Source organism: Pelobates fuscus, chromosome 6 (assembly GCF_036172605.1).
Source record: "Pelobates fuscus isolate aPelFus1 chromosome 6, aPelFus1.pri, whole genome shotgun sequence".
NCBI lineage: Eukaryota > Metazoa > Chordata > Amphibia > Anura > Pelobatidae > Pelobates > Pelobates fuscus.
The window spans coordinates 138,280,612-138,296,593 of NC_086322.1; the positions used below are offsets into that span (position 1 = coordinate 138,280,612).

Consider the following 15,982-nt stretch of genomic DNA (forward strand, 5'->3'; position numbering starts at 1 on the left):
ATTTTGCGACACAGTAAATCAGTTTTACTAGCAAACCAGAGATTAAATTACTGCTGAACCCTTTTAAGAGATATGGACACATACGTAAATTGTAATAACGAAATAATAATAATAAATGTAATAATCAGAAGATTATGCCCACATTGAGCTATATGTGTGTGATATTTCTGATGATTATTTAATTCAGATTAAAAAATAAAAATGCACATAGGCCCATGTGTGAATTCAGATGTGTTCAGATTTTTTTCAGTGTGACATGCACCCAGTCCCACAGTCAGATGCACACAGTAATATATACTGTCAAATGCAGCAAATCACACACACACACACAATTACAGACAGATAATCACACACAGTTATAGGCAGCCTCACACAGTTACAGTCAGACAATTATATACATTCATAGACAGTCACACATGCACTTTCACAGTCACACACACCACAGCTACAGGCAGACAGTCACACATACTGTCACAGGCAGACAGTCAAACACAAACACACGCACAGTTGTAAAGACAGTATGGTCTGTAGGGGGGAGCAGAGGCACTGCAATCTCACTGGTACAAACACATATACACAAGCAAGATCATACTCACAAGCTCTCTGACACACATAAGCTGACTACACACAATTTCACTACAGCCAATTTCACTTATGTGGTCATACACATGCTCACCTCAGACAAGCACACTACACTCAAGCTCACTGACACACACTCAAGCTCACTGTAGACAAGTTCACACTGACACACAGCCAAGCTCACACTGACAAGCTAACACTGACTTACAGACAAGCTCACTATAGACGAGCTCACACTGACACACACCCAAGCTCACGCTGACAAGTTCACACTGACCTACAGACATGCTCACTTTAGACAAGCTTACAATGACCTACAGACAAGCTCACTATAGACAAGCTCCCACTGACCTACAGACAAGCTCACTATAGACAAGCTCACACTGACACACATCCAAGCTAAGTATAGACAAGCTCACACTGACAAGCTCACACTGATCTACAGACAGGTTTATTGATGCACACATACTGACACAAGCTCATTACTCATCGTAAGCTGTTTAGAGAATAAACCTCTGGAATGGTCAGGATTCTTATGTCAGATAGGAGACTGGAGCAGGCATTCAAAATGCCTACTGGAAGGGCCTACTGGAGCAGATACTGACACCGGTCAGCCATCCAGCCGTACTTCCTTGATCCCTCCCTCCCATCTCCACACGTACCGGGCAGGGGGCGCAGTGCATGGACGCTGCCTCATGGAATTAGATCAAATTCAATCCCTGTGTTGTGCAGCGGGCAGAAGATAGAGCTCAGCACTGTGTGGCTGCCATCCTGAATTTTACTGTGTCTCTTTACAATCCTGTGGCATACGTGCCGATACTACGAGCTCCTGGAGGAGCCTGCTAGCTAGCCTCCTGCCCAAGGATTATAGGCCATATACAAATACCCTGTTCGGGAGGTTAATCTTCCCAGCCACCATAAGCAGCATTCCATGGTTGGTCCTGGTTTGGCACTTTCCCTTCATTTGAATGGAACCGAACACTTGCTTCCTGGCGGCTGTTCACATGAAGAAACCCACGAATTGTCCTCAGCTGCACTTAACCGCGATCGTTATAAAACTAAATTTAATATGAAGACTTCGTGGGTTCCCTGACAACTCAGCGAGACTTAGCCGCGACTGTTATGGATTTTGAACGTACCAGGAGAGTGCTTTTTGGAGGAAGGTGCATGAGACTAAGGGGAATAAACGCTGCCCGAGACCCAGGCCGCCGAAGCACCCGAAAGTTGACCGGCCAAAGCACCAAACGCTCTGGAAATGTTATGAATACAAAAAGAAAAGTCCCGTGCTCACTCCCATCACTCCTGGGCGGTAGCAACGACCACAGTACACATTAGCTCAAATACATATAGTTCCTCCTTAATCCCTATGCATATTTAAACAAATGGAGGTCATTTAGTTACTACAATGGCCACTGGAGGGAATGCCCACCTGCCAACGTCAAGGCAGACCCCCCTAGACGGGTCCTACTCTGACCCTTCACCTTGCTTCCTTGAGCTTCTGGCAAAGATATCTCTAATGAGACAGAAAGGGCTATTTTTTATATACACCCCTATATACTTATTAACCCTTAATAGGGAACACATGGGATGGGCGGCAGCATTGTAACCTAGCTGTGTGATACAAAAAGTGAAAAAAAATACAAAAAGAAAAGTCCTGCGCTCACTCCCATCACTTCTGGGCCACAGCAACGACCACAGTACACATCAGGGTGTATATAAAGAATACCCCTTTCACACTACACCCCTTGCACTCACATGCACACACAGTACACAAACTCTATACCCCTAAACATACTCTACACTCTCTGCACTCACACACGCTATGCCACTTTAAAGTGTTTAAAGTGGCATAGAGTGTGTGTGTGCATGTGAGTGCAAGGATATTACATGTCCTACACACACACACACACACACTCACTCTATACCACTTATACACACACCCCATACCCCTATATATTCACACATGAACTTTATACATACACTACTCTACATCCTCTTTAAATAAACATACTGTAACGGACGCCTTCCCTTGATGGATGCTCCTAATGCTTCCTGAGGACTCCACGCACTGCAGACAACACCACAACCACCGCAGATTCCACAACCGCCGTAGCTTAACTGGAGCCGCGCCGTCTTCCGTCCACCCTGGAATCAGCTTCCGTCCTCCAGGACCGTGTGGGGAAGACCTCTCCTCCAGGAGAGTGTATCAGGAACAAGAACAAGCTCTCAAAAGAGCTAAGTGATTAAAGCTCAAGGGAGTATGCAGAGCATAGCAATCCCCAGTGTGATATAGCAGCTCCCTCCAATAACGAGACAAGGCTACGTATTGAGGGTCAAGAAGAACTCTGATGTTTAATGGCAGGTACTCTGCTTTTATGCAGTGCTCCCCTGCAAGGGAGACGCCCACAGGCAATAAGGCATTAACCAATCACATATCGGTTGCATCCCACATATTCCCTCCCCTCTGCTTGGGAGATAATTGAGTTTCTTACTGTATCTACTCAATTATCTCCAAGCTAAAACTTATACATTTTTATACATTTTTATAACTCCAAAACTATACATTCAGTCTTCATAAAAACCGCATATTAATAATCAGCATACAAACATATCCAAAATTCAGCTAATTCCATCCAGGGGTTAAAGAGTTAGCTGGAAGTCCTTTATGACCGACCGCAAGCACATTTCCCTGCCCAAAACAGTTCCACAGATTCAGGCTGTGCGGTCGGTCTATTTCTGCCCTGAAAAGTTACAAAGTCCCATCCGAAGGCGGCGTTCGAATCGTCGAACTCACTTCGACTTTTGTCGAAGTGTCGAAGTGGAACCGGGGTTGCGTTTTAGCAGTGTTCAATAGTATAATGGAGGTCTATTTTACACCAAAATGACAAAGTCTCGTTCGAACGTATGTTCGTATCTTCGAACGGGACTTAGCCTCCAGCCGCATTGTCGAAGGGTAGGGGAAGGTACAGGTCACCACGTTCGACTGCATTAAAATGGCCGCCGCCACGTGTTCAACTGTCTAATGGCGGCCACTTCAACTGCTTCGGCACTTCGACGACTTCGGCACCTCGACTGCATCCAAAGTGCCAGTTTAAAAGTACAAACCCTTTCTTTGCACAACACAGTTAAAGGGCCAGAAACAGTATACCAAGATCCATTCGGCCCAAATGTAGTTCTTAAAGGGCAATACATCCCAGGGCCATAGTCGCAGGGCAGGAGGCTAGCAATCAGTCCTCTCCAATGCCCAGTGGCAAATGGCAGTTTGTCACACACACTATACCACCTATGTACACATTATACCCCTATACACACACTACTCCCCCTGTACACACATGCACACTAAACCCCCTATACACACTGCCACACCTATACACACATGTGCCACTCCTATACGCAAACACAGACTAAAGCTCTTAGATACACAATGCAATCACCTGCATGCCTTAGAAACACACACACACTGTACCGCTCATACATGCAAATACAACACCACCTAGACCCACACACTCTATAGGTTCTATAAGCACACACACATATTTTATGGCCCAGAAACACTCACACATACTACAGCCCTTAGCCACAAATAGTACGCCACAAAAAAAATACATAACACACAGACACACACTGCAACACAAATAGTGTGAGTATAGAAATAAAATAACCAAGAAGGCAGTCCAGGAGCTCAGACTAAAGTGAAAAGCTAATGGGCTGGCCCCCAGAGTAAGCCACCTGCTGTCCTTCTCCTTGAAAGAGGGGAATAACCATTAAAATGTAGACACAAGAGAAAACATAGTCCCTGTAGCGGTACTTACCCTTTCCAGGGGCCGGCCGGGCTCCTCTGTTCGAGCCGCGCACGGTCCTGCTGCTTCACGAGCCGCGCACGGCTCATCCGACGGCTGTAACAAAAAGGCGGGCAGTGACCGCGAGAAGCAGTCACGTGTCCTGCCTGACTCTAAGAGCGCGCCGCGGGTACAATGGAGAGCCTAAATTGGAGAAGGTCTCCCATTGGCCCCTGTCATGCCACATTCCACATACACTCACCTTTTGGGGGCGTGGATATGACAGGGGCCAATCAAATTAATTGCTAAGGTATTTATACTCACCTTTTTCCCTTAGTACCTTGCCCTATCATGGTTTCTGTTACAGTTCCCTTTAGCACTTGTTGTGTTCAGTTGTGTTTCTTCGTACTTGACCTTGGCTTTGTTTCTGACTCCGTTATCTCTTTATCCTTATCTGCTCTGTTTGCCAGCTTGCTTATCTTTGTGTACCAGACCTCGGCTAGTCCTAGTTTATGCTGTCTCTTTGTGCCCTTGACCTTGGCTCGTTCCTGACTCTGTATCTCTCTCCTTTACGTCGAGTCCGGCCATTCTAAGGTCCGGTAGACGTATCTAGTCTCTGTGCTGTCCTTTGTTAAGCTTAATCCTGCGTGTTGGGGTATATCACCGTTACAGTCCCTCTGCTAATAGCATTGGATCCTAAGGAGAAGGATGACGGTAAGAGGTCACTGAGCACATCAACACACATCTTATCTGCATACATGCAACCTCACAAGCAACTTCCAAGCACATAAAACACCACAGAGAGCATCCACACATACGCACAACACACCTTAACATCCCTGCTCCACTTTTGTTTTCTGGTATCCCACTATTGAAGTCATTAGAAAATGCAGCACATGCTTATTTTGCACCAAAAAAACTGCAGGACATTTACTCCACCCCGGAGCCCTGGATACTCTAGAGGGGCATCCCCAGGGCCAGATTAACATTGGGGCTAGTGGAGTTGCAGCTCCAGGCCCATGCCCATGAAATAGGCCAATTGATTTAAAAAACAACACACTACTCTTAGGGTTTCCACCTGGCTGTGTCCCCATGTCTCCCAGTGTTCGCATGTCTCCCAGTGCCCCAAGTGTCTCAATGTCCCCATGTCTCTCAGTGTCCCCAGGTCTCCCAATGTCCCCTGCCTCACTGTCCCTATGCCTCAAAGTGCCCCTTTGTCTCTCAGTGTTCCTAGTGTCTTAGTGACATGGGGACCCTGGGAGACATGGGGACACAAACACTATGGGACACTGAGAGACATGGGAATACTGGGAGACACAGCATGACATAGGGATACTGGGCGACATGGAAACATAAGAGGACACTGGGAGACATGGGGCATTGAGACATTGTGATACATATGGGCACTGTGATACATAGGGTCACTAGGAGACCTGGGGACACGGCACTAGGGGACACTGGGACATGGGGACACTGGGAGATATGGGGCACCGAGACACTGTGATACATAGGGACACTGTGAGACCTAGGGTAAACGACACATGGGGACACTGAGCCATGAGGGCACTGGGAGACATGGGGACACTGATACATAGGGATACTGAGACAGTGGGAGACTTGAGACACTGGGGGGACAGGGAGACACTGGGAGCAATCCATCTATACAGCAGCATCAAACTGTAAGTAGTTTTCTCTTATGTCAGTCCTTATGATTTACATAATGTGATGTCACCCATACATAATAATTATGAAAATTAGTAAGGCCAGTATGTTTTTTCCAAGAGAGGTGGCAACCCTAACTACTTTTCACATACTCTTGCTTAACTTGTGTGGACTGGCTGACAATGCAATTAGTTTAGGTATTGCTGACTTTGGTCTCTCTAACACTGTGGCATGTTCACTTTCTTATACACTCATTACATACACCTTTTCTTTGTCCCAGACTATATACCAGGCGCTTCTGCCTGCTAGTAAGAAGGTAAGGAGACGCATTTATGCCAAGCTCAGGGTGCTGTCTGCATAGTATGCCCTTAGTTGGCCTGCTTGCATGCCTTCCAATTCTTTGGGCAGGCATGCCCCCTTTTTGGGCATGTTCGCCCCTCTTGGCAGGTTACGTGATTTGCGTCAGTGGCACACCCTTTTACCGCCCCCATTGACTTCCTGCTTCACTGGACACTGCTGTTAGGGGTTATGGATTTACTTGAAAGATGAAAACATAAATTAGAGAGAGATTAGCATAGGGTATTTCTTATAGCTGCTGATTTCTTTCCCTCCAGCCCCATCTCCATCAGGTACATGACGTTTGGGAGGGTTTAGTGTTTTTGGTAGATAAGATTCTGTAATTAGGCCCATCGTACTTGTCAGCACCTGGTCCACTGGGCTATTAATCTGGCACTAACATACTCATTTGGGGGGATTTGGCAGGGGGCATGCTTATCATTGGTGATGACATAACATGGCCCCATTATGATCTTGCCCCTCCTAGTGGACTGCTCTGCCTTTGACTGACTAAACTGAATTTTTGTCCAAATCCAGCCCTGGCCCCCTTCCACCTGTTATGCAGGACGGACCACCTCGACCTATGCTTAGTACAGTAATGCTCATTTTTGCCAGTAAAAGAAGAGATGTGTAATTACTTACAATATATGATCTGTAACACTAGTAAAATAATGTTACCTTCTAGTACAGGGGTAGTACTACATTTTACTGATGCTTTGCCAGCATTATGGCTGTAAGGACTTTAAGCGTTATGTAGTTTACAACATCTGGAGTGCCAAAGGTTACCTATTCCTATTCTAGTGCTAAAATTAATTTTGAGAGTTTCTATTTATATAATAAGTTAACAGGTAAACCATTAGAGAGGGTCTCAGGGATGTTGCAGGTATGGAAATGGTCTGCAGTCACACTGCACATACAGCATAAAGGAACTCTATAAATGTTCTTGGATTTCGCTTCCTCTTGTAATTTTGTAAAAATATATCTGAGTAGTTGGAATAAAACAGCAGTGAGTAAGCGACTGTTCTTAAGCCTCTAGACAGTTGAGGTTCCTTTGGTGACTAACTGTGCAAGCCCTGGCAAGATGTTTAAGCTCAAAATCTGGCCCCCAGGATTTTTGTAGTGTTAGAAATACAAACCTGTATTCTTAATGGTATAGTTCCCTACCCTGAATTAGAGTAGTGGACCCCTGTGAGTGATATAAATGAAGAATATAAAGGATTTACTTACCCTTTTCCAGTGCTGAGGCTTCCTCAGTGCTGTTGCCTCCCAGCTTTCTGTGACATCATCGAGGAGACATGGCCTTCTTTAGCAATGGTCGCCACTCCTCATGGAGAACCATTAGGGACCTCTGACCTCTATGAGATCCACATAGAGAATCCACATATGAGCTGCCTGCATCACGTGACCATGTAGCAGAAGCGTCTGTATGGATTGTCAGGAAGAAAGCCACTAGAGATGTGTTTAATCCTGAAATGTAACCCTCTAATATTTACAAAACTAGCATGGTTTTTCCTATTGATTTACCTATCTCCTTTGTTTGCTAGCAGAATGTATAGCCAGCTTCGGAACTATTCATTTCAATTTACAGCAAAAAAACAACAAAATAAAACTGAATAGAATTTTCAGATCTGCCCAAAGTGAAAGGTTATATTCTAAATGTTCTACTCTGTGATTTATACATTCTTAATATCTGCACTCACTTTTTAAGTATTGAGTAGCTCTAAAGTGAATATTGTATTATAATATGCACAGAGCTCTCTTAGTGATGTGTTTGATGTGACCTCATTTTCTCTTTAATTAGCAGAATATATCTACCATTAAATTCCATAGTTAAATGCAAAATACGATCTGAGTTGTGTGACCTTTTTCACTTTATACATCTCCCCTTTATAAACTATTCTGAGTGTTTGTGCAGGTCAGGTTGTTAATGCACTTACTGCTCTGACTTGAAAGGGTTAACGTCTGATATCATGTTAAAACTTAAAATGTGTGATGAGGTATACCACCCTTTTTTATACCCTGGGCTCCTTGCTGAGTAACATTAGCATTAATAATTAAACTATTATAGTTTTCTTTAACTGGCAGCTAGTGTTTGGCTGTGTCTGCCTTGTAAAGGAAGCTTTTATTGCTTAGCCAATTAGTTAAAAAACTATAAAGTCATTTATGTTTCATGTTAATGGATTGTTATATTGTGTTGTCTGTGTTCACATGTACACTCACAAGAATGCTATTTTAGAATTACACAACGAAGCAGCACAGCTAATTGCAGGAGGCATGTAAGGTGCAATTAAATCCAAGAAAATAAGATTTACCTAGTGTACAGCTTTTATTAAACATCAATTACATTAAAATTATACAAGCAATAACAGCATCAAGCATTCCAAAACAATAGGTTCTTAATTAGAGGGACAATTGTAAAGGAGGAGGTACATGGGCATCTCTCTTAAATTGCCAAAGTGTTGAATGATCCAGACATTCTTTTGCATTCATAAACTTGGATAGAGCTTTGTAAAAGAGCTTTACTTGTAAATATAAAAAAAAATAAAAAAAAATAGTAAAATATATTATCATTAAAAGCAGAGGAATACTCCCTGCCCTGCTAAGCCTTGCCTCATTTTATTACCTAAATTCCCTAATACAAGTACAGATTTCTGAACTGTGGACTAAATTGTAAAGAACATAAGCTCAAAACAAATTCCTGAACATTTAAAACAAGTATCCACACATCCATATAGTCACAAAGGGGAAACTCTGTCCGAGGACAAGAATTTACTAATTAGACCCTGGTGTGTATCTACTTTTGCAAATCTCTAACTACCCTAAAAAGCTGTGTGAAATATTAAGGAACCAAAGCTTTGAGCCTCTTGTGATTTATTCAGTTGGACTGAAGAAGGCATGAAACTATCATTTAATAATTGAAAACAAAGTAAAATAAAGGGCCAATGTCGTCTTACTGCTTTTCCTTTTCCCCCTCTATAGGTCATTTCTACATTAATCTGTCAATACAATTCCCAGATTTTACTATTAACATGACGTAAAGTCATGATTTTATTAAAGACACGGAGGCGAGTATTATGCATAACTCTTTCTTTATTTCCTCAGCAGCAAAGATAGAGGAATATAAATATATCAAAAAATGAAAGAAAAAAAATCTATAGGTACACAGGCAACCAATCACATAACAGAGGAAGTGACTATATAAGGCCTGTGTCTCCCACAATCCCCCTCTTTCTTGCGAAAACCGAAGACCAGGTAAGATGAACGATATCCCACTTGGCCAAAACAGGAAACGGAAACAATTCAATAACTTCAAGCTAAAAAAGAGAGAGAAATATGGTAATAACCAAACTCCAAACTGTGGACTTACCAAACAAAAAACTGTAGATTTTTCATAGGAAAGCCGAAATCTGAAAAATATAATTAATCCAAAATTCTCATAAATAGTACACGTAATTCACATAAGGCAGACCAAATCTCAACATACCTGAATATGCCAATCGCATCTCACCCCTATACCCCACACTGGGAGGGTGGGAGGGAATAATACTCGCCTTGTGTCTTTAATAAAATCATGACTTTACGTCATGTTAATAGTAAAATCTGGGAATTTTAGCAAGTTTAAAGCTGTGCTATCACCTGAGATGCGATGTGCTCAATAGGTCTGAAGTGGAAGTTACGGAAGGTCGACTCTTGAGACCAATCCGCTGCTCGCATGATGTCCTTCAGACGACAGACGACTGCCGATGCTTTCGAAGCCATAGCACCTCGCACAGAATGGGGCGTAAAGATAGATGTGTCTATACCAGCTGAAGATAAAAGCCAACGCACCCAACATGCCAGAGTCGGTGTCGAAACAGGCCGGTGAGGCGTTCTAAAAGAAACAAACAAGGGGCGTAGATTTGGTGAGCAAAGAGACTGCGTAGCTTCCAGATAAGCTCTTAAACACTCCACTGGACAGAGTGCTGGACACCCCGGGAATCTGGGGTACACGAACGATTTAGACGCTGACTTAGTCCTCCTGGAAATGTTAAAAGTCACACCTTCAGGAGAGAAAACAATGGTGTCCCAATCAAGGGCCCTAACGTCAGAAACCCTCTTACACGAAACCAAAAAAAGTAACATTACTAGTTTGGAGGATAATTGCTTGAGAGTCAGTCCTTGGTTAGGGTACCAGGATGACAGGAACTGTAGCATCACGTTAACATCCCAGAAGGCAGAGAAACGAGCCCTGGGCGGGCGAGCGAGGCGAATACCCTTGAGAAGGTGACACCCGAAAGGGTGTCTGCCTACGGGCGAACCATCTAAACCATTATGACCAGCTGAAATAGCTGAGTGGAAAAGGTTGATAGTGCGGTACGCCTTGCCCGAATCAAACAGGAGCGTGAGGAACTCCAAAATCAGATGGAGAGGGGCAGATACGGGATCCATTGCCCGTTCCATGCACCAACTTGACCACGAGTTCCATGAAGCACGGTAGGCTGATCTCGTACCTGGAGCCCAGGCGTTATCGAGGAGCAGGAGAGTTGTGCGCGGAACGTTCGGGACAACCCAGGTTCCCCTGAAAGGAGCCACGCCATCAGAGGCAATTGCTGTATTATCACCATTCCGTGCGAGTTCCCATCCGGATCCAGAAGGAGGTCCTGGAAGCTCGGGATCAGCCGTGGGTAGTCTATCGACAACTCCATCAAGCGTGGGAACCATGGACGGGATATCCACAGAGGCGTGATCAGCGCCAGGCAACAATTGTGACGGATCAACTTCGAGATTGTGCGAGCAATCATGTTGAATGGGGGAAAGGCATACAGGCATCCCGGCGGCCACTCCTGGAGAAAAGCGTCTGTTGCCACCGCTGCCGGATCCGGCCTCCAACTGTAAAACTCCGGTAGTTGAGTATTCAGACGGGAAGCGAATAGATCCAGCTCGAACCGTCCCCACAGTCTGTCCAGACTTTGGAATACTGAAACGTGCAAGTGCCAATCTCCCGAGTCTCTTAAATGTCTGGAATTCCAATCCGCTCCCGAATTGTCCAGACCTGGGATGTGTTCCGCTTGCACCGAAACGTTGTTGTAAAGGCAAAATTGTCAAAAGTCCATCGCCAACAGCGCCAACATTCTGGACTTGGTTACCCCCAATTGATTTATGTACCGGACTGCCGACACGTCTTCCATCTTGAGGAGAACGCAGCAGTTTACTTGACCTGGGGTAAGGCTGCGGATCGCGAAGGCCCCTGCCAGAAGTTCCAGACAATTGATGTGTAAGGACTTCTCTATGTCGGACCATCTGCCTCCTGTGGAAATGTCGCCACAACGAGCACCCCAGCCGTGTAAGCTGGCATCGGACTCTATCACTATATCCGGGATCGAACCGAAGATGGCCCTTCTGTTCCAGGCCTCCATGTGAGCCAACCACCACACTAGTTCGTCCCTGGATTCCTCGTCCAGCCGTATCCGGGATTCGTATGAATGACCCGAACGGAGGTGCGAACCTTTGAGGCGTTGGAGGGCACGGTAGTGTAGCGGGCCCGGGAATATCGCCTTAATAGAAGCTGCCAGAAGACCGATAATCCTTGCCAGCTGCCTGATGGACATATCCGGTACTCGTAGAGCCCGCTGGAGCTCTTTTTGGATGGTCTTCATCTTGGAATCTGGTAAGTATAGGAATTGTCTGATGGAATCAACCTGGAAACCCAAGAATTCTATTGATTGTGCAGGGATCATGACCGACTTGTCCCAGTTGATTAGGAAACCCAAGTTCTGAAGAAGGTTGATCGTCCAATCCAAATGTAACAGTAGAGAGTCCCTGGATTGGGACATGATTAAAATGTCGTCCAGGTAAATAATCAGGCGTACCCCACGGGTACGGAGGAACGTCACCACTGGCTTCATGAGTTTGTTGAAGCACCAAGGAGCCGAGGAGAGACCGAATGGCAGGCAGGTAAAGCGCCAACGCCTCCCGTGCAATGTGAAGTGGAGGTAATACCTGTATTCAAACGCGATGGGGACCATAAAATACGCGTCCTTCAGATCCAACTTGGCCAACCAATCCGATTGCCGAAGGAGGTCTCTGAGGCAATGTATGCCTTCCATCTGAAAGTGTTGATAGCGGAGGAACGCATTGAGAGGACAGAGATTTATCACAGGGTGGACTCCGCCCCCTTTCTTTGGCACCAGGAAAAGATTGCTCGTGAAGCCTGGAGTGGCAAATGGCCACTCCTCTATGGCACCTTTCGCGAACATCTCTTCTACCTCCGCGGAAATCATTTCATCCTGATCCGGCGGGAGGGATAACTCTTTGGGGGTGGAAACTTGGACAGGGATAGAAACGAACTCTAGTTGATAACCCTTTACACATTGCAGAACCCAAGCATCTGAAGTTAAATCTGCCCACCCCTGGTAGAATAAGGCCAGCCTCCCTGCCACTCGTACATGATCGAGAGGGGAAAAAAGGGTACTCACCATAAGCCCGAAGTGGCACCACAGAGGTATCTGGAGCCCCAAGATCTCCCTCTGGCTGGGAAGAAGGGAGGTTTCCTTGTATCCTGAAATCCTCGGGAAGGAAAAAAGGAACCTCTGGTGGCACGAAACGAGCCTCGGAAACCGCGGCCGGGTGGACGGTTCCTGCTACGCCCGGCCCCTCCGAAAACCTTGGGTGCGAACATGCGCTTCATGTTCGCCTGGGCCTTGTCTATGGCCGTAAAGGTCTTCACATATGAACCCAGGTCTTTTTAGCGGCAGAGGATCCAGAGGGGGTTACACCCGTAATGGGTAAATCCTCGCCCGACTCGCCCTCATCATAGGAGTCATACTCCATAACATCGGAGTCACGCTCCACACTCCGGTCAGTATCCGACCCATCATCTAGGGCGGGGGAAGGGGCGTGTGCGACGATCGAGGAGAAAAGCAGGGGAGCAATAAACAGCCGCGGCAGAGTAGAACAGCCACGGCTAGGAAAACAGTACTGGGTCCCGCGCGGCACCCGTAGGGAGAGCGCAGGGGAAGCAAACGGTTGAGGGGAAAAACCAAGACACCAGTCAGGGGCTAGCCCAAGCACACCAGCGGAAGGCAGAAATAGAAAAACCAGCTGCACAGATAAAGGCAGCTACACACAATAATAATAAGCAAAGATAAACATTAAACAGGAAAACAATAATATCAGGAAAGAACACAATAACAGGAGCAAAATACTTAGCTGTCTGAGGAAGCAGCAAAGAAAGAGGGGGATTGTGGGAGACACAGGCCTTATATAGTCACTTCCTCTGTTATGTGATTGGTTGCCTGTGTACCTATACAGTTTTTTCTTTCATTTTTTGATATATTGATATTCCTCTATCTTTGCTGCTGAGGAAATAAAGAAAGAGTTATGCATAATATGAGCCTCCGTGTCTTTAATAAAATCAACATTTAGTGGCTATCCCTTAACTATCAATCATATTTTTTCTCATCAATCATCTGTTTATTTGGTATAATCGATGTAATTTCGTATCACAAAATCCTAGTGACTGCTACACTTTTATAACTCTATCCTTTACACATACCTCCCACTGGGTGCTAGCCAGTGTAATTAAATATAAAACAGTATATAAGAAAAGCTAAATTAAGAATTCATGATGTTTTGCCTGTACAGGGCAAAACAACCAAGCAGCCATTCATTTATTCATTTAGTTCCCCCCCTAAAGAAGATGATCTAGATTTGGAATGCCAGTTAAGCTCCCTGTATCAGAGACTTAGCCACCCCAGGCACACATTCTAACCTATCAGAGGTATTCACACATCATTCAAGTATGGCTGTGTTCACTCATGATCTAGTTCTTAAGAGCATACTACACACTTGTATAGAAGCCAAACACCAGAAACATGCTAAAGACACAAGGTGTCTACAATAACCATGTATACAAAGTTTGTGTCCTAGCTTGCAGGTTTTATCAAGCTATGAATGCATTTATTAAATTAAAAAAAGATACTATAACCCACTATGTTAGTTGTTTACGTCAGTTTGAAATTCTATATTCCAATGTTTGCTTTCAACAAAGGTAAGCTAGTAAAATATTAAAGAATAAAATAAACAAACTTTCTTTGCTTCCATTTTAAATGTATGACAGTTTGCTGTATTATCATTTATTTTTTATTTTTTACATTGTTATCAACTTAGACAAAGTCCCTTGCTCTGTGGATTACAAGGACTGCCGCTATGGTTGTATACAGACATCAGGAGGGCCTTTGTGCCATTGTCCAGAAGGATCAGTGTTTGGCAAAGATGGAAAAACATGCACAGGTGTGTATTGGTTTAATAGATCATATGCCATAATGCTGCATTAGCAATTTATCAAATATTAATACATACATAATTTTAGAGAAATGTTACCAGAGCTTTAACATTTTGTATCTATGAGCATCCTTCTGATGTCTTCAGTATTATTATGTGAATGCTTTCTAGACTTCTTACATGTGATGTCAAAGCAGAGTGTACTATTCGAAAAGTCCAAACTCTAGGTGGGCGTAAGAAAGGAGGTTAGGGGAAGACAGAGAAGCTGCATGGTTCCTTGGACCACCTAATGTGAATCCACGATCAAATCTGCTTAAAACAGACCGCTCTTGATATATACTATTCCAGTTTTTATTGTTCCAATTTAAATAAAGAGCATACTCTAGGCACAGCCCATCACATGCAGTCAAAAAAAGTTTAAATGACATAATCCAATTTTTTATACTCTATTATGTTCTGTTATTTTTTAGTAGCAGCATTACTTTAAGTTAGTCCCAGTTACCAAGGATACATTGTATCACTTGCACAAAGGAATAGTGCTGTAGAACGTGAAGACTTATGGACAGTTTACGTTCTAGGTTGCTCCTCACCTGATAATGGCGGATGCAGTCAAATATGTTCAGTGTCAAGTCCAGGGAAATGGGAATGCGACTGTTTTCCTGGCTACAATCTGCAACTGGATAAGAAACGCTGCCTGGCATCAGGTCAGTAATGTTTTCTACATGAAGAATGGATGGACACATCCAATAAAAAAAGAGTGTTTTTTGAGAAGACGTGTATTTAGGAAGCATTTTATTTTTGATCAATGCAAACAAAGTTGGAATGCAAACAAAGTTGAACAGTTAAAAACAGGTGTAACAAAGTTATGCATCAAAATCCATTTCTTTGTTGTAAATTGTTCATCCTTTCTAGGACACTTTTATACATTTCCCCAGTTAGTTGTTTTGAGTGCTAAGTTTACAAATGGAAGTCAATATGGTAAAAAAAATAAAAAATCTTAAACCAACTCACTAGAATTTCAAGTGTCCCTAATTCTATGTAAGGCTTTAGTGTAGCAGGCAAATAAATACAATGTATACTCAATTACCTGTAGCTAATTGGTCTTTATCTCTGTTAAGTCTGCCACTTGGATTCATCACTGTGAACATCCAAACCAAAGCTGATCCCGACAATTACATGATGGCTTTTCTGAGAATTTTTTAAAGTTTTATTTTTCTCAATTAAACAGCTCTTAGGGCTGTTTAATTGGGACAAACAAATAATAGTTTATAAGTATGTGTTATTGCTTGTTTTTCTGTTGCATACTTACAAATTCAAAGAGAAGCCCATGAATTAAGCACATAATATACATCCAAAGCAAAAAT

At 43.9% G+C, this 15,982-nt stretch overlaps 1 protein-coding gene across 2 annotated transcripts in view; it reads left to right on the plus strand.

The window, feature by feature from the left end:
- EGF (epidermal growth factor) overlaps window positions 1-15,982 on the plus strand; it is a 129,292-nt gene that overhangs the window by 58,838 nt on the left and 54,472 nt on the right. For both annotated transcript variants that reach the window (XM_063458350.1, XM_063458351.1), the window contains exons 8-9: window positions 14,505-14,627; window positions 15,197-15,322. In XM_063458350.1, the coding sequence (XP_063314420.1) occupies window positions 14,505-14,627; window positions 15,197-15,322 (249 nt within the window). The remainder of the gene's footprint in view (window positions 1-14,504; window positions 14,628-15,196; window positions 15,323-15,982) is intronic.